The following is a 19,678-nucleotide window of genomic DNA, read 5'->3' on the forward strand; positions in this document are numbered from 1 at the left end:
ACCAGGTCTAGGGCGTAGGTGGTAAGGGAAGGATGGAGGGAGACGTGGCGAGGATCGGGCGCGCCGGCGGCAGGGCGCCGTCGCGGCTAGGAGAAGGGCGGCGGCTAGGGCTGTTGGCGGCTAGGGTTCCGGCTCCTCAGGGAGCCGGGCAATAGGAGATAATATTCTTCTTATTGCTTGCCTTCAAAAGGAGTCTTACAACCTATATTTATATCCTAGATAGCTTGTAGAAGAATCAACCTAAGATAACTTGCCTAATCTGAAAATAAAAACTAAGATAACTTACCGGCCTAAGCCGGCCGGCCATAACAGTTACAATTTTCAATATTAGCATAGTATGTATTTGCATGTTGCAAAGATCTCAATATGAGGAGATTTAGATTCATTCAACTCAACCATTGACAGGCAGGGAGACAACAAAGGGGGCAGTATAATTGCATTCCATTATTATTTTTCTCTTTATTAGATGGCGTATTGTTATTTGTTCTATATATACTTAACGTCCCCGTGTGGCTGCTTTTGAGAAAAAAAAATCGTATTACCATGTATCCGTGTTTCTTAGTTCTTAATCATCCTAAGTTTTAGCAGATTAATTAATCATTTGCTTTTCTCAATTTTATTGTTTTGGAAATTTTATTCCTCTACCATTTATAAGTACGGTTTGCGAGAGGTGGTTGCTATTCGTACGTTCTAGATTAGCCTTGGCAGTTCAGAATCTGGTATTGAACGTGTTACAATGTATTATCGTAATGTAATATGTTTTGGTATTTACTTGAGAGCTAGCATCCATGTAGTATCTGTTTTGTATTGTTTTGCCGGCATCTATATGTAATACAAAATGTACTTCTCATTCAGTATTTAAATGATTTGGTGTCGTTCTTTTGCATGGCATTTGAATTGCCCGATGCTTGGTTGTGAGAGATGATATCCATCTCAGAAAGGAGAAAGGGTCACTGCTGGTCAAATGCTTTGTGCCTAGGACTGATATGAACTTCTCTTCCACAACTAGACAATTATCCGATCTATTTCAATTGTCTGGATGTTAACTTGAGGTAAGAGCAAGTGCTACGACAATTCCCATTACACATTTATAAGCAGTATTTCGGTTAAAAAAGAGTGAGATGGATAGCTCATGGTAGCATTCAAGGCATATTTTTCAGACTTGACACAGTAGCAGTTTAATATTTTTCAGACTTGGACACCGTAGCAGTTTAAGCGGCGCAGCAAGGCGCGCGTATGCTTCTAGTGTCCATTGAAGCTATTTGATAAATGGAGATCGTAGCCAAAACTCAGGTTAGGGACCTCAATTGCTGTGACATGAAGAAACTTGTAGCTGGAAAATGTATCTGTGAAAAATCAACTCGAGATGGCAAACACTACCAGCTGGAAACATTTTAAGGAGAGGGGCCAACAACATAGATTCAGACCGCTGTCTCTGTGCTTATGTAACTACTGGTACATCGAAATGACATGTCGTCACTCGCTCCCTAAGATGATACAGCAGATCAGATGCCTGTTCCACTCTACAACCTGCAAAGCAAATCACACTCCCTCACAGCCGACGACGATGGAGACCCGAGGCAGAAGAAGTAGGATAGTATTATGCACCGGAACCTGAATGAACCTGCTTACCCAATCCGTGGGGCAGAGAGATCTGTAGTAGCGCTGGAACTTGCCGCACTCCGACGTGTCACCCTCCTTGGCCTTCATGCATCGGTGGTACTCGAGGTAGCGCACGTAGCAGTGGCACGTATGGTTCTGGATCGGGAACCGGAAGTCGCACGGCGCCGTGCGCAGCTCGACGCGGGCGGCGGCGGCGGCGAGTCGGCCACGCTGCCGGGCTCGTGCGGCGGCCTCGGCGCCTGCTCCCCTCGGGCCACTTTCCCCACGTCCCTGGCACGCATCTTCTCGTGTGGGTTCACTACGGTGCTCGGATCGGTGCTCTGAACGGCGATCGGTGCTCTGGATAACGCGGGGCAGAACGGTGACTGACCGTGTGGGTGCTGGTTGATTTTGTACTGGCGCTGAGCGGTGGAAGCACCGAAGGAGAGATGCCAAGCCACGGTGGCAGCTGTTTGTTCCGAGCGGAGGCACGTGTCATGGTGCGCACACGTGTACACATCCACTATCAATGCTACGACTCAACACCAGGTCCTAGATAGACGTTGATCTAGGTTACATGACGCCAAGGTTCCAGACAGCCAAACTGGAACTCACAACCGACTTCACATCATGTACAGATAGGACATATAGGACTGACAGTACCTTCCCAGATATTACCAAACTAGTTAGAGAATTCAACAAAGCTGGACAATTTCATTGGGGAAATCCTTCCTTTCGCCCGACTGATTTTCTACCCGAAATCAACCGCCTCAAAGGATCGCCACGTGTCCCCGTGTGGGCGCAGGAATTGCTCAACCTCCTCTGCCTTATCTCATGCAGCGAAGCCCCTCCACTCGTTCTTCTTCCACCCACACGCGTTGACTACATCCTTTTGGACCTCGCCGGCATGTCTTCACACGCTCCTCCGCCACTACTCCCTCGCTCAAGCTGACTTGCGCTGCATGGACTACAACGAGAGCACCGCTGCTACAAAACCACGCTGCAGTGCTTTGAGTGGAGGAAAAACATTTTTACGAGCGCCTCGACACCACTGCGAGCTGACGTTCGCCGGTGCTCGCGGGGGGTGACGGCAGGTGGTGAGATGTCGCGGCGGACGCTGCTGCGAACGAACGGGACTGCAACCAGGGGCTCTCCGGTGCTACCATGGAGCATCCTCCGGCCGCCGTTTGCTGCGACGGAGCATCGTCAGAACGCCAGAGCTTCACGGTGCTGCGATGGAGCATTTGTCGTGAGACCTTTTACGGTATATCAAGATAATATGAGCTGTTTATTTTTGTGCATGAAGGGTTTAGATAAAGTAATACTACACCTGAATATAAGCAGTATTTTTCAGACAGAAGGGTAAATTTGGCATGTTCAATTCCGCTGGGGGACATGGCAACCGGCGCCGCTGCTCCCGTACGTCGTTTCCCGGAGAGATGTGCATTGGTACTGGCTAGTACGTAGCAGATCAACTGAGCAGCTAGCTTCGTACGTGAGTTCATCAAGGATTCCTGGAGATCAATTTGTATGTTTGTCTGTATCTCGACTATTCCACCTGCCAGGTTGCTTTGGGAGATCAGCTTGTACGTTTGTGTGTGTCTCTCGATCAAAAGCATCGGCAAATCAAGTCGTACAAGTATATGCCGGAAGGTATTTCGTGTATGGGGTTGTGCTAACAGATTGATGCACCAGGAGGGCTGAGCGAGACGCGAGCAGTCGAGCACGCCATGGTTAATCTCGCAGGGCTCCTCGAGGCGACATGCCATCTTGCCGTCGTATTGGTGCTCCTTGTATCATGGGAGGTTGGTAGAGGGAGGCAGCTGCCTGATGGAGGCGGGCAGGCCGCGTCAGGATTCCGGCGAGGTCGCTCCAGTGCGTGGCGTTGTGAAACGACCAAGGGAAATTACATATCTATCCTTCAGTTTAAATTAAAACTGCAGCATAATAACCGTTGGATCGACTTAATACTACCCACTAATTTCGGTAGTATGATGTACCGTAAAAAATTTCATCGTCTGGGGCCGCCGGAACATCGCCGTTGCAGGGATGGAGCTTTGCAGAGCATCACCGGAGCATCATCGAGGCCGCCGGAACACCATCATTGCTGCAATGAAGCATCTCCGAGCAGTCAGAGCATCGCCGCTGCTACAACAAAGCATCACCGGTGTTGTTTTGGGGCATTGCCGGGCTGTCGGAGCATCACCGATGCTGCATCGAAGCATCAGCGGTGTTGTGTTGGAGCATTGTCGGGCCGTCGGAGTATTGTCGGTGTTGCAACGAAGCAGCACCAGTGTTGTATTCGAGCATTGCCTGGCCGTCGGAGCATCACCGGTGCTGCAACAAAGCATCACCGTTGTTGTGTTGGAGCATTGCCGGGCCACCGGAACATCACCGGTGCTGCAACAAAGCATCACCGTTGTTGTGTTGGAGCATTGCCGGGCCACCGGAACATCGCAGGTTCTGCAACGAAGCATCACCGGTGTTGTGTTGGAGCATTGCTGGGCCGACGGAGCATCGCTGGTGCTGCAACGAAGCATCACCGGTGTTATGTTGGAGCATTGCCGAGCCGCCGGAGCATTGCCGGTGCTGCAACGAAGCATCACCGGTGTTGTGTTCCAGCATTGCCGGCCGCCGGAGCATCGTCGGTGCTGCAACGAAGCATCATAGGTGTTGTGTTGGAGCATTGTCGGGCTGCCGGAACATCGCCGGTGCTTCAATGGATGGTTGCAGCAGCGTCGTTGTCGCAACCTGGCGCTGCACCTGTGGCCGTGCATGGCGACCTCGTGGGCGGTTTCCCGTGAGATGACCTGTGAGTCTGTGACGGGGCTGCCGCAACCTAGAGAAACGAGGATGCTGTGCACATAGCCGATAGCTAGCTGGTCTAGAGATCAAACGGCCCAAGTCAAACCAAATCAACGGCTGACAAGGCGGTTTATAAATCCCTAACATCAGCCAGTTTACGGCTAGCAGTGGCCATTTCATCGAGAAGAATGATAGGATTCACCGCATAACTATTAATCGTAGGGTCGGTCTGGCTCTTTATATACAGGAGTGTACAATAGAGAAAGGGGATCGTGGCGAGAGATAACGCCAAGGGAGGGGCTGGACTAGCGAGGCCCGCTCCCGCGACTCGCTCCCACCCCCGAAACCCTCGCCGCCGTCACCTCCCCTGCCCGTCTCCGGCGGGATCCGGCTGCCCTCGCCGGCGCGCGGCCCGAATCCGCCCCCTCCCCCGCCCTTCCTTCCCAGCCCCTCCTTCCGCTCTCGCGCCGCCTTCCCGGGAGGCGGCCCCTGCGTCTCTCCCCTCGGCTTCGCATCCTCTTCCTCTCCCCTGTCGTCGCCGGCGGGCGCCCCCGGCTCCGGCTCGGGGGGTGCCGACGGCGGCAGGTGTTGGGTAACGTTGCAGAAAACAAAAAAAATTCTACGGTTTCACCAAGATCCATCTAGGAGTTCATCTAGCAACAAGTGATTAGATGCATCTACGTACCTTGTAGATCGCGAGCGGAAGCGTTCAAAGAACATGGATGAGGGAGTCGTACTCGACGTGATTCGAATCACCGAAGATCCTAGCACCGAACGGACGGCACCTCCGCGTTCAACACACGTACGGAACAGCCACGTCTCCTTCTTCTTGATCCAGCAAGGGGGAAGGAGAGGTTGAGGGAGATGGCACCAGCAACAGCACGACGGCGTGGTGATGATGGAGCTGCAGTACTCCGTCAGGGCTTCGCCAAGCGCTATGGAGGAGGAGGAGGTGTTGGAGAGGGAGAAGGAGGCAACCAAAGGCGTGTTCTGAAAGCCCTCCTTCCCCCACTATATATAGGAGGGCCAGGGGGGGGGGCGCCGGCCCTAGGAGATCCAATCTCCTAGGGGGTGCGGCCAAGGGGGAGGAATCCCTCCTCCCCAAGGCACCTAGGAGGTGCCTTCCCCTCCTAGGACTCTTCCTCCTTGAAACCCTAGGCGCATGGGCCTCTTGGGGCTGGTGCCCTTGGCCCATGTAGGCCAAGGCGCACCCCCTACAGCCCATGTGCCCCCCCGGGACAGGTGGCCCCACCCGGTGGGCCCCCGGGACCCTTCCGGTGGTCCCGGTACAATACCGATAACCCCGAAACTTGTCCCGATGGCCGAAATAGTACTTCCTATATATAATTCTTTACCTCCGGACCATTCCGGAACTCCTCGTGACGTCCGGGATATCATCCGGGACTCTGAACAACATTCGGGTTACTGCATATACATATCCCTACAACCCTAGCGTCACCGAACCTTAAGTGTGTAGACCCTACGGGTTCGGGAGACATGTAGACATGACCGAGATCGCTCTCCGGTCAATAACCAACAGCGGGATCTGGATACCCATGTTGGCTCCCACATGCTCCTCGATGATCTCATCGGATGAACCACGATGTCGAGGATTCAAACAACCCCGTATACAATTCCCTTTGTCAATCGGTATGTTACTTGCTCGAGATCCGATCGTAGGTATCCCAATACCTCGTTCAATCTCGTTAACAGCAAGTCACTTTACTCGTACCGTAATGCATGATCCCGTGATCAAACACTTGGTCACTTTGAGCTCATTATGATGATGCATTACTGAGTGGGCCCAGTGATACCTCTCCGTCATACGGAGTGACAAATCCCCATCTTGATCCATGTCAACCCAACAGACACTTTCGGAGATACCCGTAGTATACCTTTATAGTCACCCAGTTACGTTGTGACGTTTGGCACACCCAAAGCACTCCTACGGTATCCGAGAGTTACACGATCTCATGGTCTAAGGAAAAGATACTTGACATTGGAAAACTCTAGCAAACGAACTATACGATCTTGTGCTATGTTTAGGATTGGGTCTTGTCCATCACATCATTCTCCTAATGATGTGATCCGTTATCAATGACATCCAATGTCCATAGTCAGGAAACCATGACTATCTGTTGATCAACGAGCTAGTCAACTAGAGGCTTACTAGGGACATGTTGGTGTCTATTATTCACACGTGTATTACGATTTCCGAATAATACAGTTATAGCATGAATAAAGACAATTATCATGAACAAAGAAATATAATAATAATACTTTTATTATTGCATCTAGGGCATATTTCCAACAGTATCCCACTTGCACTAGAGTCAATAATCTAGTTACATTGTGATGAATCGAACACCCATGGAATTCTGGTGTTGATCATGTTTTGCTCTAGGGAGAGGTTTAGTCAACGGATCTGCTACATTCAGGTCCGTATGTACTTTACAAATCTCTATGTCTCCATCTTGAACATTTTCATGAATGGAGTTGAAGCGACGCTTGATGTGCCTTGTCTTCTTGTGAAACCTGGGCTCCTTGGCAAGTGCAATAGCTCCAGTGTTGTCACAGAAGAGTTTGATCGGCCCCGACACATTGGGTATGACTCCTAGGTCGGTGATGAACTCCTTCACCCAAATTGCTTCATGCGCTGCCTCCGAGGCTGCCATGTACTCCGCTTCACATGTAGATCCCGCCACGACGCTCTGCTTGCAACTGCACCAGCTTACTGCCCCACCATTCAAAATATACACGTATCCGGTTTGTGACTTTGAGTCATCCAGATCTGTGTCGAAGCTAGCGTCGACGTAACCCTTTACGACGAGCTCTTCGTCACCTCCATAAACGAGAAACATTTCCTTAGTCCTTTTCAGGTACTTCAGGATATTCTTGACCGCTGTCCAGTGTTCCTTGCCGGGATTACTTTGGTACCTTCCTACCAAACTTACGGCAAGGTTTACATCAGGTCTGGTACACAGCATGGCATACATAATAGATCCTATGGCTGAAGCATAGGGTATGACACTCATCTCTTCTTTATCTTTTGTCGTGGTCGGGCATTGAGCCGAGCTCAATTTCACACCTTGTAACACAGGCAAGAACCCCTTCTTAGAATGATCCATATTGAATTTCTTCAATATCTTATCAAGGTATGTGCTTTGTGAAAGACCTATGAGGCGTCTTGATCTATCTCTATAGATCTTGATACCTAATATATAAGCAGCTTCACCAAGGTCCTTCATTGAAATTTTTTTATTCAAGTAGGCCTTAATGCTGTCCAAGAGTTCTATATCATTTCCCATCAAAAGTATGTCATCTACATATAATATGAGAAATGCTACAGAGCTCCCACTCACTTTCTTGTAAACGCAGGCTTCTCCATAAGTCTGTGTAAACCCAAACGCTTTGATCATCTCATCAAAGCGAATGTTCCAACTCCGAGATGCTTGCACCAGCCCATAAATCGAGCGTTGGAGCTTGCACACCTTGTCAGCATTCTTAGGATCGACAAAACCTTCCGGCTGCATCATATACAATTCTTCCTTAAGGAAACCATTAAGGAATGCCGTTTTGACGTCCATTTGCCATATTTCATAATCATAGAATGCGGCAATCGCTAACATGATTCGGACGGACTTCAGCTTCGCTACCGGTGAGAAAGTCTCATCGTAGTCAACCCCTTGAACTTGTCGATAACCCTTAGCGACAAGCCGAGCTTTATGGATGGTCACATTACCATCCGCGTCTGTCTTCTTCTTAAAGATCCATTTATTTTCTATGGCTCGCCGCTCAACGGGCAAGTCAGTCAAAGTCCATACTTCGTTTTCATACATGGATCCTATCTCGGATTTCATGGCTTCTAACCATTTGTTGGAATCCGGGCCCGCCATCGCTTCTTCATAGTTCGAAGGTTCACCGTTATCTAACAACATGATTTCCAAGATAGGGTTGCCGTACCACTCTGGTGCGGAACGTGTCCTTGTGGACCTTCGAATTTCAGTAGGAGCTTGATCAGAAGTATCTTGATCATCATCATTAACTTCCTCTCTTGTCGGTGCAGGCACCTCAGGAACATTTTCTTGAGTTGCGCCATTTTCCGGTTCAAGAGGTAATACTTCATCAAGTTCTACTTTCCTCCCACTTCTTTCGAGAGAAACTCTTTCTCTAGAAAGGATCCATTCTTGGCAACAAAGATCTTGCCTTCGGATCTGAGGTAGAAGATATACCCAATAGTTTCTTTAGGGTATCCTATGAAGACGCATTTTTCCGATTTGGGTTCGAGCTTTTCAGGTTGAAGTTTCCTGACATAAGCATCGCATCCCCAAACTTTTAGAAACGACAGCTTAGGTTTCTTCCCAAACCATAATTCAAACGGTGTCGTCTCAACGGATTTCGACGGTGCCCTATTTAAAGTGAATGCGGCAGTCTCTAAAGCATAGCCCCAAAAAGATAGTGGTAAATCGGCAAGAGACATCATAGATCGCACCATATCTAATAGAGTGCGATTACGACGTTCGGACACACCATTACGCTGAGGTGTTCCAGGCGGCGTGAGTTGTGAAACTTCCACATTTTCTTAAGTGTGTACCAAACTCGTGACTCAAGTATTCTCCTCCACGATCTGATCGGAGAAACTTGATTTTCCTGTCACGTTGATTCTCAACTTCACTCTGAAATTCCTTGAACTTTTCAAAGGTCTCAGACTTGTGTTTCATTAAGTAGACATACCCATATCTATTCAAGTCATCAGTGAGGGTGAGAACATAACGATAGCCACCGCGAGCCTCAACACTCATTGGACCGCACACATCAGTATGTATGATTTCCAATAAGTTGGTTGCTTGCTCCATTGTTCCTGAGAACGGAGTCTTGGTCATTTTACCCATGAGGCATGGTTCGCACATGTCAAATGATTCATAATCAAGAGACTCTAAAAGTCCATCAGCATGGAGCTTCTTCATGCGTTTGACACCTATGTGACCAAGGCGGCAGTGCCACAAGTATGTGGGACTATCATTATCAATCTTACATCTTTTGGTACTTACACTATGAATATGTGTAGCATTACGCTCGAGATTCATAAAGAATAAACCATTCACCATCGGAGCATGACCATAAAACATATCTCTCATATAAATAGAACAACCATTATTCTCGGATTTAAATGAGTAGCCATCTTGAATTAAACGAGATCCTGATACAATGTTCATGCTCAAACTTGGCACTAAATAACAATTATTGAGGTTCAAAACTAATCCCGTAGGTAAATGTAGAGGTAGCGTGCCGACGGCGATCACATCGACCTTGGAACCATTCCCGACGCGCATCGTCACCTCGTCCTTCGCCATTCTCCGTTTATTCCGCAGCTCCTGCTGTGAGTTACAAATGTGAGCAACCGCACCGGTATCAAATACCCAGGAGCTACTACGAGTACTGGTAAGGTACACATCAATTACATGTATATCACATATACCTTTTGTTTTGCCGGCCTTCTTGTCCGCTAAGTATTTGGGGCAGTTCCGCTTCCAGTGACCACTTTCCTTGCAATAAAAGCACTCAGTCTCGGGCTTGGGTCCATTCTTTGGCTTCTTCCCGGCAGCTTGCTTGTCGGGCGCGGAAACTCCCTTGCCGTCCTTCTTGAAGTTCTTTTTACCATTGCCCTTCTTGAACTTAGTGGTTTTATTGACCATCAACACTTGATGTTCCTTCTTGACTTCTACCTCTGCTGATTTCAGCATAGCAAATACTTCAGGAATGGTCTTTTCCATCCCCTGCATATTGAAGTTCAGAAAGCTCTTGTAGCTCGGTGGAAGCGACTGAAGGATCCTGTCAATGACCGCGTCATCTGGGAGATTAACTCCCAGCTGAGTCAAGCGGTTATGTAACCCAGACATAGTGAGTATGTGCTCACTGACAGAACTATTTTCCTCCATCTTACAGCTGAAGAATTTGTCGGAGACTTCATATCTCTCGACCCGGGCATGAGCTTGAAAAACCATTTTCAGCTCTTCGAACATCTCATATGCTCCATGTCTCTCAAAACGCTTTTGGAGCCCCGGCTCTAAGCTATAAAGCATGTCGCACTGAACGAGGGAGTAGTCATCGGTACGTGCCTGCCAAGCGTTCATAACGTCTTGTTCTGCAGGGAGAACAGGTGCATCACCTAGCGGTGCTTGTAGGACATAATATTTCTTGGCAGCTATGAGGATGATCCTCAGGTTACGGACCCAGTCCGTGTAGTTGCTGCCATCGTCTTTCAGCTTGGTTTTCTCTAGGAACGCGTTGAAGTTGAGGACTATGTTGGCCATTTGATCTACAAGGCATATTGTAAATATTTTAGACTAAGTTCATGATAATTAAGTTCATCTAATCAAATTATAATGAACTCCCACTTAGATAGACATCCCTCTTCTAGTCATCTAAGTATAACATGATCCGAGTTGGCTAGGCCGTGTCCGATCATCACGTGAGACGGACTAGTCAACGTCGGTGAACATCTTCATGTTGATCGTATCTTCTATACGACTCATGCTCGACCTTTCGGTCTTCTGTGTTCCGAGGCCATGTCTATGCACATGCTAGGCTCGTCAAGTCAACCTAAGTGTATTGCGTGTGTAAATCTGTCTTACACCCGTTGTATGTGAACGTAAGGATCTATCACACCCGATCATCACGTGGTGCTTCGAAACGACGAACTTTAGCAACGGTGCACAGTTAGGGAGAACACTTTCTTGAAATTATTATGAGGGATCATCTTATTTACTACCGTCGTTCTTAAGCAAACAAGATGCAAAACATGATAAACATCACATGCAATCAAATAATAATAGTGACATGATATGGCCAATATCACATAGCTCCTTTGATCTCCATCTTGGGGCTCCATGATCATCTTGTCACCGTCATACTCATCGACATGTAAGTTGTGATTCCTATTACAATAGCATGAACATCTCATACATCACATATAGATCATTCATCATTCATCACAACTTTGGCCATATCATATCACAAAGCACTTGCTGCAAAAACAAGTTAGACGTCCTCTAATTGTTGTTGCAAGTTTTACGTGGCTGAAGTAGGGTTCTAGCAAGAACGTTTTCTTACCTACGTGAAAGCCACAACGTGATTTGTCAACTTCTATTTACCCTTCACAAGGACCCTTTTCATCGAATCCGCTCCAACTAAAGTAGGAGAGACAGACACCCGCCAGCCACCTTATGCAACTTGTGCATGTTAGTCGGTGGAACCGGTCTCACGTAAGCGTACGTGTAAGGTTGGTCCGGGCCGCTTCATCCCACAATACCGTTGAAGCAAGATAATACTAGTAGCGGCAAGAAAGTTGACAACATCTACGCCCACAACAAATTGTGTTCTACTCGCGCAAGAAGAACTACGCATAGACCTAGCTCATGATGCCACTGTTGGGGAACGTTGCAGAAAACAAAAAAATTTCTACGGTTTCACCAAGATCCATCTAGGAGTTCATCTAGCAACGAGTGATTAGATGCATCTACGTACCTTGTAGATCGCGAGCGGAAGGGTTCAAAGAATGTGGATGAGGGAGTCGTACTCGACGTGGTTCGAATCACCGAAGATCCTAGCACCGAACGGACGGCACCTCCGCGTTCAACACACGTACGGAACAACCACATCTCCTTCTTCTTGATCCAGCAAGGGGGAAGGAGAGGTTGAGGGAGATGGCACCAGCAACAGCACGACGGCGTGGTGATGATGGAGCTGCAGTACTCCGTCAGGGCTTCGCCAAGCGCTATGGAGGAGGAGGAGGAGGTGTTGGAGAGGGAGAAGGAGGCAACCAAAGGCGTGTTCTGAAAGCCCTCCTTCCCCCACTATATATAGGAGGGCCAAGGGGGGGGGGCGCCGGCCCTAGGAGATCCAATCTCCTAGGGGGTGCGGCCAAGGGGGAGGAATCCCTCCTCCCCAAGGCACCTAGGAGGTGCCTTCCCCTCCTAGGACTCTTCCTCCTTGAAACCCTAGGCGCATGGGCCTCTTGGGGCTGGTGCCCTTGGCCCATGTAGGCCAAGGCGCACCCCCTACAGCCCATGTGCCCCCCCGGGACAGGTGGCCCCACCCGGTGGGCCCCCGGGACCCTTCCGGTGGTCCCGGTACAATACCGATAACCCCGAAACTTGTCCCGATGGCCGAAATAGTACTTCCTATATATAATTCTTTACCTCCGGACCATTCCGGAACTCCTCGTGACGTCCGGGATATCATCCGGGACTCTGAACAACATTCGGGTTACTGCATATACATATCCCTACAACCCTAGCGTCACCGAACCTTAAGTGTGTAGACCCTACGGGTTCGGGAGACATGTAGACATGACTGAGATCGCTCTCCGGTCAATAACCAACAGCGGGATCTGGATACCCATGTTGGCTCCCACATGCTCCTCGATGATCTCATCGGATGAACCACGATGTCGAGGATTCAAACAACCCCGTATACAATTCCCTTTGTCAATCGGTATGTTACTTGCTCGAGATCCGATCGTAGGTATCCCAATACCTCGTTCAATCTCGTTAACAGCAAGTCACTTTACTCGTACCGTAATGCATGATCCCGTGATCAAACACTTGGTCACTTTGAGCTCATTATGATGATGCATTACTGAGTGGGCCCAGTGATACCTCTCCGTCATACGGAGTGACAAATCCCCATCTTGATCCATGTCAACCCAACAGACACTTTCGGAGATACCCGTAGTATACCTTTATAGTCACCCAGTTACGTTGTGACGTTTGGCACACCCAAAGCACTCCTACGGTATCCGAGAGTTACACGATCTCATGGTCTAAGGAAAAGATACTTGACATTGAAAACTCTAGCAAACGAACTATACGATCTTGTGCTATGTTTAGGATTGGGTCTTGTCCATCACATCATTCTCCTAATGATGTGATCTCGTTATCAATGACATCCAATGTCCATAGTCAGGAAACCATGACTATCTGTTGATCAACGAGCTAGTCAACTAGAGGCTTACTAGGGACATGTTGGTGTCTATTATTCACACGTGTATTACGATTTCCGGATAATACAGTTATAGCATGAATAAAGACAATTATCATGAACAAAGAAATATAATAATAATACTTTTATTATTGCCTCTAGGGCATATTTCCAACAGAGGATCTCCTCTCCCCACACGCGCGTCCTCCTGGCCCGGGGCAGGGGGCGGCGGCGATGTCGCTCGGTTTGGCGGCGGTCCGGTGACCCGGCGGGGTGGCCGGCGGCGGACGTGGTGGCGGCGCTGCTCCTTGGCGGCGGGGCGACGTGGTGGTGCAGGGTGGCCGACGTCGCGCCCCCGGTCCAGATCTAGGCCCGGCGGGCCCCATCTGGGTCCTAGCGGGCCGGGCCCCGGCGTGGCCTCGTTGTCTGTGGCGCGGTGAGGAGGAGGAGCGGCTCGGATATGGGGCGTTGGCGCCGATGGCGTGCCGGTAGCAGCGCGAAGGCGGGAGCTTTACGGGCCCACGAGGGCTCGGCCAGGCCTGGTGTGCTCCTGCTATTGCGTCCGGACGGCTACCATCGCTGACGGTGGAGGTGGGGCCCTCCTGCGTGCCGACGGTGCTGATGCCCTAGTCCCAACTCAGATTCTTCGTCGCGTTGTCCTCACTTCGCGGTGTCGTGGTGAGATGGCGTGGAGGCCTCATGACCGCGTTGGCGCATGGTGGTGGTTGGTTTGGTGGTTGGATCCGGAGCGCCCGAGGTGTGGGTTGGGATTGGGGGAAACCCCTGTCGGCGTGCCCGACACCGGCGCGGTGGCGCCTGTGGGTGCCACCTGACCTTCCGGGAGGGCGTCGAGGGCTACCCTTCCTCTCGCCTTGTCGTGTACCGGGGGAAACCCTTGGCAGCAGTGTTGTCATCGTCGCAATCCTTCTTGGAGGTGTTGATAGGTGCCGGCACTTCGGAGTCTTGGAGCCTAGTGGAAGATCCCGGTGGGCGCAGCGATTGGGAGGCTTCTTTGTTTTTGTTGATCCACCGTTGTCGGCATTTGTTTCTTTTGCTTTATCTCCATCGTTTCTTTTGGGCGTGACTGTGCTGCTTCCGCCCCAGCACCTATCTCTGTATGGTTCGGTTGGTTGCTTTGTATACAAAGCGGGGGGAAACCCTTTTTCGGTAAAGGGGATCGTGGCCTAGCTCTACGTGACCACGATCACCGTGTTGGCCGTGGGCGTGCGGACGTGCCCGAGTCAGCGTCAGGAGTGGAGGAAGACTTCCAACAGCCCCCACAGCTGCATCACGATCTTCGACAATGTTGAGGCTGGATCGGAACTCGGTGAAGATGGTCGTCAGCAGCCCTTTGGTGAAGATGTCGGCGAACTGGGATGTCAAGGGCACCTGGAGTACGTGCACGTCGCCGAAGGACACACGCTCGCGGACGAAGTGGAGGTCGATCTCCACGTGCTTGGTGCGCTGGTGTTGCACTAGGTTGGAGGAGAGGTACATGGCGCTGACGTTGTCGTAGTAGACGATCGTCGTGCTCGCCGGCGGTCGATATGCAGCTCATGGAGAAGCTGTCGGAGCCAATAGGTGTCCGCCACGGCGTGCGCCACCGCGCGGTACCCCACCTCCGCGCTGGAGCGCGACACCGTGTGCTGCCTCTTGGATGACCAATAGATGAGATTGCCGCCGAGGAAGACGCAGAAGTCTGACGTGGAGCATCGCGTGTTCGGGCATCCCACCCAGTCGGCGTCGGAGTAGGCCACGAGGTTGGTGTCGCTGCTGCGTCATAGATGAAGCCCGAGGTGAGCAGAGCCGCGCACGTATCGTAGAACGCGCTTGAGGAGAGTGAGGTGCGCCTCGCGCGGATCATGCATGAACAAGCACACTTGCTGGATGGCGTAAGCAAGGTCTGGCCGCGTCAATGTCAAATATTGTAGGGCGTCGGCCAAGCTCCTGTACAACGCGGGATCGGAGACAGGAGCCCCGGTGAGCGATGAGAGCTTTCTTTTGGTGTCGGCTGGCGTGGCGACAGGCTTGCAGTTGAGCTTGGCGGTGAGGTCGAGTATCTCGAGGGTGTACTGCTGCTGCGAGAGGAAGAGACCGGTGGCGGCGCGATGCGTGGTGATGCCGAGAAAGTGGTGCAGCTCACCAAGGTCGGTCATGGCGAACTCAGCATGCAGAGCGGCGATGGTGGAGCATAGCAGGTGGGCTGAGCTGGCTGTGAGCAGTATGTCATCGATGTAAAGCACTAGATACGCCATGCCGGCGGCGCTCTGGAGTATGAAAAGCGAGGAGTCGCACTTGGACGCATGGAAGCCGAGCGAAAGAATGAAGGTGTGGAAGTGTTGGAACCTCGCCGTGGGGCCTGTCGGAGTCCGTAGAGCGACTTGCGGAGATGGCAGACGTGTGTGGACCAATCGGCGTCGACAAACCCCGAAGGTTGCTGGCTGTAGACGGTGGTGTCGAGCTCGCCATGCAAGAAGGCGTTCTTCAGGTCCAGTCAGTGAACGGGCCAGCTCGACGACACGGTGAGGCTGAGGACGACCCGGATCGTCGTTGACTTCACCACCGGACTGAAGGTCTCACCAAAGTCAATGCCAGGCCATTGAGTGAATCCGCGGAGCACCCATCTTGCCTTGTAACGGGCTAGAGTGCCGTCGGGGTGCAGCTTGTGGCGGAAGACCCATTTCCGCGCCTACTCCCGTCAATCAAAAAAATTAAAAATCCTGCCGTGCCTGCTCCCGTCACTCAAAATATTAAAAATCCTGCCGTGCCTGCCGCACCCAAAGACTAGAGCAACACCGTGCTGGATATTTAAATTTACCTGTCGGCAAGGAGATAAAACAAGGGTGAAGTAACAAATGTGGCGGCGGCCTAGCTAATCGGTCACTCTAGCCCAACTAGCTAGCCACAGTGCTTCACTGATGTACTCGGCGGGAAAGGTGGTCTTTCATGATTTGACGACTCATTTACTTGCTTCGGCGCTACAACCGAGGAGGACCCAGAAAACGTGCGGTAGGGTGTCCCACGTCTCGGCAAGGAAGAATATATGCGTGCACCACCCGGGAGGACCCTGAAACCGCGCGGTAGGGTGTGCCACGTCTCGGCACGGAGGAAAAATGTGCGTGTAAACATATACTGTATCAGACGTAGTAGTACATATGGTTCGACCTCGGGACCCAGCGAGTCGGTCGAAAACACCCCACTAGCCACACAGCTCCATCATGCTAATGTGGCACGGAGGATAGGTGTGGTTAGCTCCGTCTCGACCAGCCACAACGTCTCTTGTTCTAGGCGATTCTTCTATTTTCCAAGCTTTTTTAGTTATAATAACACCACGGCAAGCTAGCGCCACTCTTCGTGTGTGCCCGTGCGTCTAAAGGTTAGACGATGGAGAGGAGAGAGAGATCGCAGACCTATGACTCACCAGTAAGTGAGTCAACGATCATGCACATGTTGACGAGGCACTCCCTCTACTCTACTCAACGTAATACTGTATAAAATCAAGTTATGGGACAAAGCCAACAACCGTTGTTGTTTTTGGCTATTAACTTACGCTTTGTAGTCCAGGTTGCCATTTAGAATCTCGTCTTTCAGATTTGTTAGTTTTAAGTCCAAATTTGGTCAATGACAAGTGGGACTCCCGTGTGTTGTTCCAATATTTCAGTGTAGGATGGTTTTTTTGAACAAACACTTTGCGCGGTTAGACAAGTAACGGCACAAGTTACACGTATTTTGGAAGTTTACGAACAAAAATGGCAATGATATAGAATATCACATCCACCCCGCAACTTAGATGCTATGGTGATACGAGTTTTTACATCGTTGGAAATGAGATCCAATGGCTTGGGAGTAGTCTTTGTAATTATGCGCAATTTCCCAACTCTCCAAAGGTTTTTTTGCAAATAAAACATTCAGGCCTCGTGTGTGCTACTGCATCTTGGATCCAACGGCTCCCCGTTGCTCATATTAGGTGCTCCCCGTAGCTTAATTAGCCACTACGGTGATACGAGCATATAGGTCGTATGATATGTGATCAGATGGCACATGCGTAGTACTTGTACTTTCTGCACTATTCCCAAACTCTCTCGGTCGTTTATTGCAAAAACATTCAAACCTCCTACTGTGGGCCATTAGATCTCTATGAACTCGTATCACCATAGAATCTACGGTGCGGGATCACATCATATTGTCCCGTGTGAGAAAACATCAAGTGCTCTCGCAGCTTGGATGCATGGTGATACGAGCTTCGAGGTTGTTTGATCTGAGATCCAATGGCATCTGAGCAATCTCTGTGCTTGTAAGCAGTGGCCGAACTCTTTGGGGGCTTTTCTGCAAAAAAAACCATTCGAACCACCAAGGAGTTGTTGGGTCACAAATCCAACGGCTCCGAAGAGCTTGTATCACCAAAGCATCTAAGTTGTGGTAGCACATGATATTCTTACATACAGGAGAATGTGATGTCCTCCTTCATCTTAGATGCTACGGTGATACGAGCTTCGAGGTCGTTGGATATGGGATCCAAGGGCATCTGAGTAGTTTTTGTACAAATTGTGTGCAATTCTCAAACTCATTAAGGTTTCCTGTAAAAATATTAAGACATCACGTGAGCTGCTATATCTCAGATCTACAAGCTCCAAGCAACTCGTATCAGCATATTGCATCTAAGGTGTGGGGGCACATGATATTATCTCGGGGAGGAGGGGGTGCACAACCAATCGGTGTTTGGGAGCTAGGGTGGGGACAAATATAATCTAAAAATCCTAAACAGATGTTCACAATTTTATCTAAGGTCGAGGGGTTAACCCCCGACAATCTACATAGCTCCGCGTAAACACAACATTTGCACGTACTGTAGTACTAGACTTAATATTCATGTTTCGGTTTCCTGTTCATTTTAAATATTGAATTGAGGACCATGCATGTCTTACATTTTACTCCTTCGTTCCTAAATATTAGTCTTTTTAGATATTTCAAATGGACTGGCACATATGGAAGTATATAGACATATTTTAGAGTGTAGATTCACTCATTTTGCTCCATATGTTGTCACTTGTTGAAATCTCTAAAAGACTAATATTTAGGAACCGAAGGAGTATTTTTGAATTCGTGTCATACATGTGTAACGCCCTCGATGCGGCTATATCTTCCACGTGTCGAAGCACGACTTAGAGACATAACCGCATTGAAAGCAATGTCGCAAGTGAGGTAATCTTCACACAACCCATGTAATACATAATGGAAAGAGATACATAGTTGGCTTACAATCGCCACTTCACACAATACATGAATAAAGCATTACATCATCCAGATACAATCAAGGTCCGACTACGGAACCAAAATAAAAGAAGAACCCCAAATGCGACAAGGTCCATGATCGACCCCAACTGGGCTCCACTACTGATCAACTAGAACGAGATAACACAAAGGACAAGATCTTCATCGAGCTCCTCCTTGAGCTTGGTTGCGTCATCGGTACGGACTCATCGGCACCTGCAAGCTGGTTTTGGAAGTATCTGTGAGCCACGGGGACTCAGCAATCTCGCACCCTCGCGATCAAGACTATTTAAGCTTATGGGTAATGTAAAAGGTATGAGGTGGAGCTGCAGCAAGCGACTAGCATATATGGTGGCTAACATACGCAAAAGAGAGCGAGAAGAGAAGGCAAAAGCACGGTCGATAAAAGTATGATCAAGAAGTGATCCTAGAACAACCTACGTCAAGCATAACTCCAACACCGTGTTCACTTCCCGGACTCCGCCGGAAAGAGACCATCACGGTTACACACGCGGTTGATGCATTTTAATTAAGATCAACTTCAGGTTTTCTACAACCGGGCGTTAATAAATTCCCATCTGCCCATAACCGCGGGCATGGCTTTCGAAAGTTCAAATCCCTGCAGGGGTGTCCCTACTTAGCCCATCACAAGCTCTCACGGTCAACGAAGGAATAGACCTCCTCCCCAGACATTCCGATCAGACTCGGTGTCCCGGTTCTTCAAGACATCCTCGACAATGGTAAAACAAGACCAGCAAAGCCACCCAGATGTGCCGACAAATCCCGATAGGAGCTGCACATATCTCGTTCTCAGGGCACACTGGATGAGCCAGACGTCGGGTGGGCCAGCCCAGAGTTGCCCCTGGTAGCTCCGGACATCGCTCAGTTGGACCAACACTTAGAGAAGCACTGGCCCGGGGGGGGGGGGTTAAAATAAAGATGACCCTTGAGCCGGCCGACTCAAGGGAAAGAAAAGGCTAGGTGGCAAATGGTAAAACCAATGTTGGGCCTTGCTGGA

General features: G+C 49.8%; 1 protein-coding gene and 1 long non-coding RNA gene across 3 annotated transcripts; one reads left to right on the plus strand and one right to left on the minus strand.

Annotated features, from left to right (window-relative positions):
- Positions 1-1,367: 1,367 nt before the first annotated feature.
- On the minus strand, positions 1,368-2,226 carry LOC125549580. Its single transcript, XR_007301396.1, has 2 exons — positions 1,633-2,226; positions 1,368-1,530 (listed from the first exon to the last, which is right to left on the minus strand). It is a non-coding gene; the product is annotated as an uncharacterized LOC125549580 (long non-coding RNA).
- Positions 2,227-2,535: 309 nt separating this feature from the next.
- On the plus strand, positions 2,536-4,651 carry LOC125549553. 2 transcript variants are annotated; one of them, XM_048712942.1, is made up of 2 exons: positions 2,536-2,866; positions 2,947-4,651. In XM_048712942.1, exon 2 carries the CDS (start codon positions 3,333-3,335, stop codon positions 4,404-4,406), a length of 1,074 nt encoding a protein of 357 aa, XP_048568899.1. In that variant the 5' UTR covers positions 2,536-2,866; positions 2,947-3,332; the 3' UTR covers positions 4,407-4,651. The 2 variants fall into 2 exon arrangements, with proteins under 2 accessions (XP_048568899.1, XP_048568904.1); XM_048712947.1 differs by having other exon boundaries at positions 2,957-4,651.
- The last annotated feature ends 15,027 nt before the right edge of the window (positions 4,652-19,678 follow it).

Source organism: Triticum urartu, chromosome 1, assembly GCF_003073215.2.
Source record: "Triticum urartu cultivar G1812 chromosome 1, Tu2.1, whole genome shotgun sequence".
NCBI classification, from domain to species: Eukaryota; Viridiplantae; Streptophyta; class Magnoliopsida; order Poales; family Poaceae; genus Triticum; species Triticum urartu.

Bases quoted from the DNA above. Each gene is read 5' to 3' on its own strand.
- LOC125549553 (XM_048712942.1), top strand. From the start codon at position 3,333: ATGGTTAATCTCGCAGGGCTCCTCGAGGCGACATGCCATCTTGCCGTC.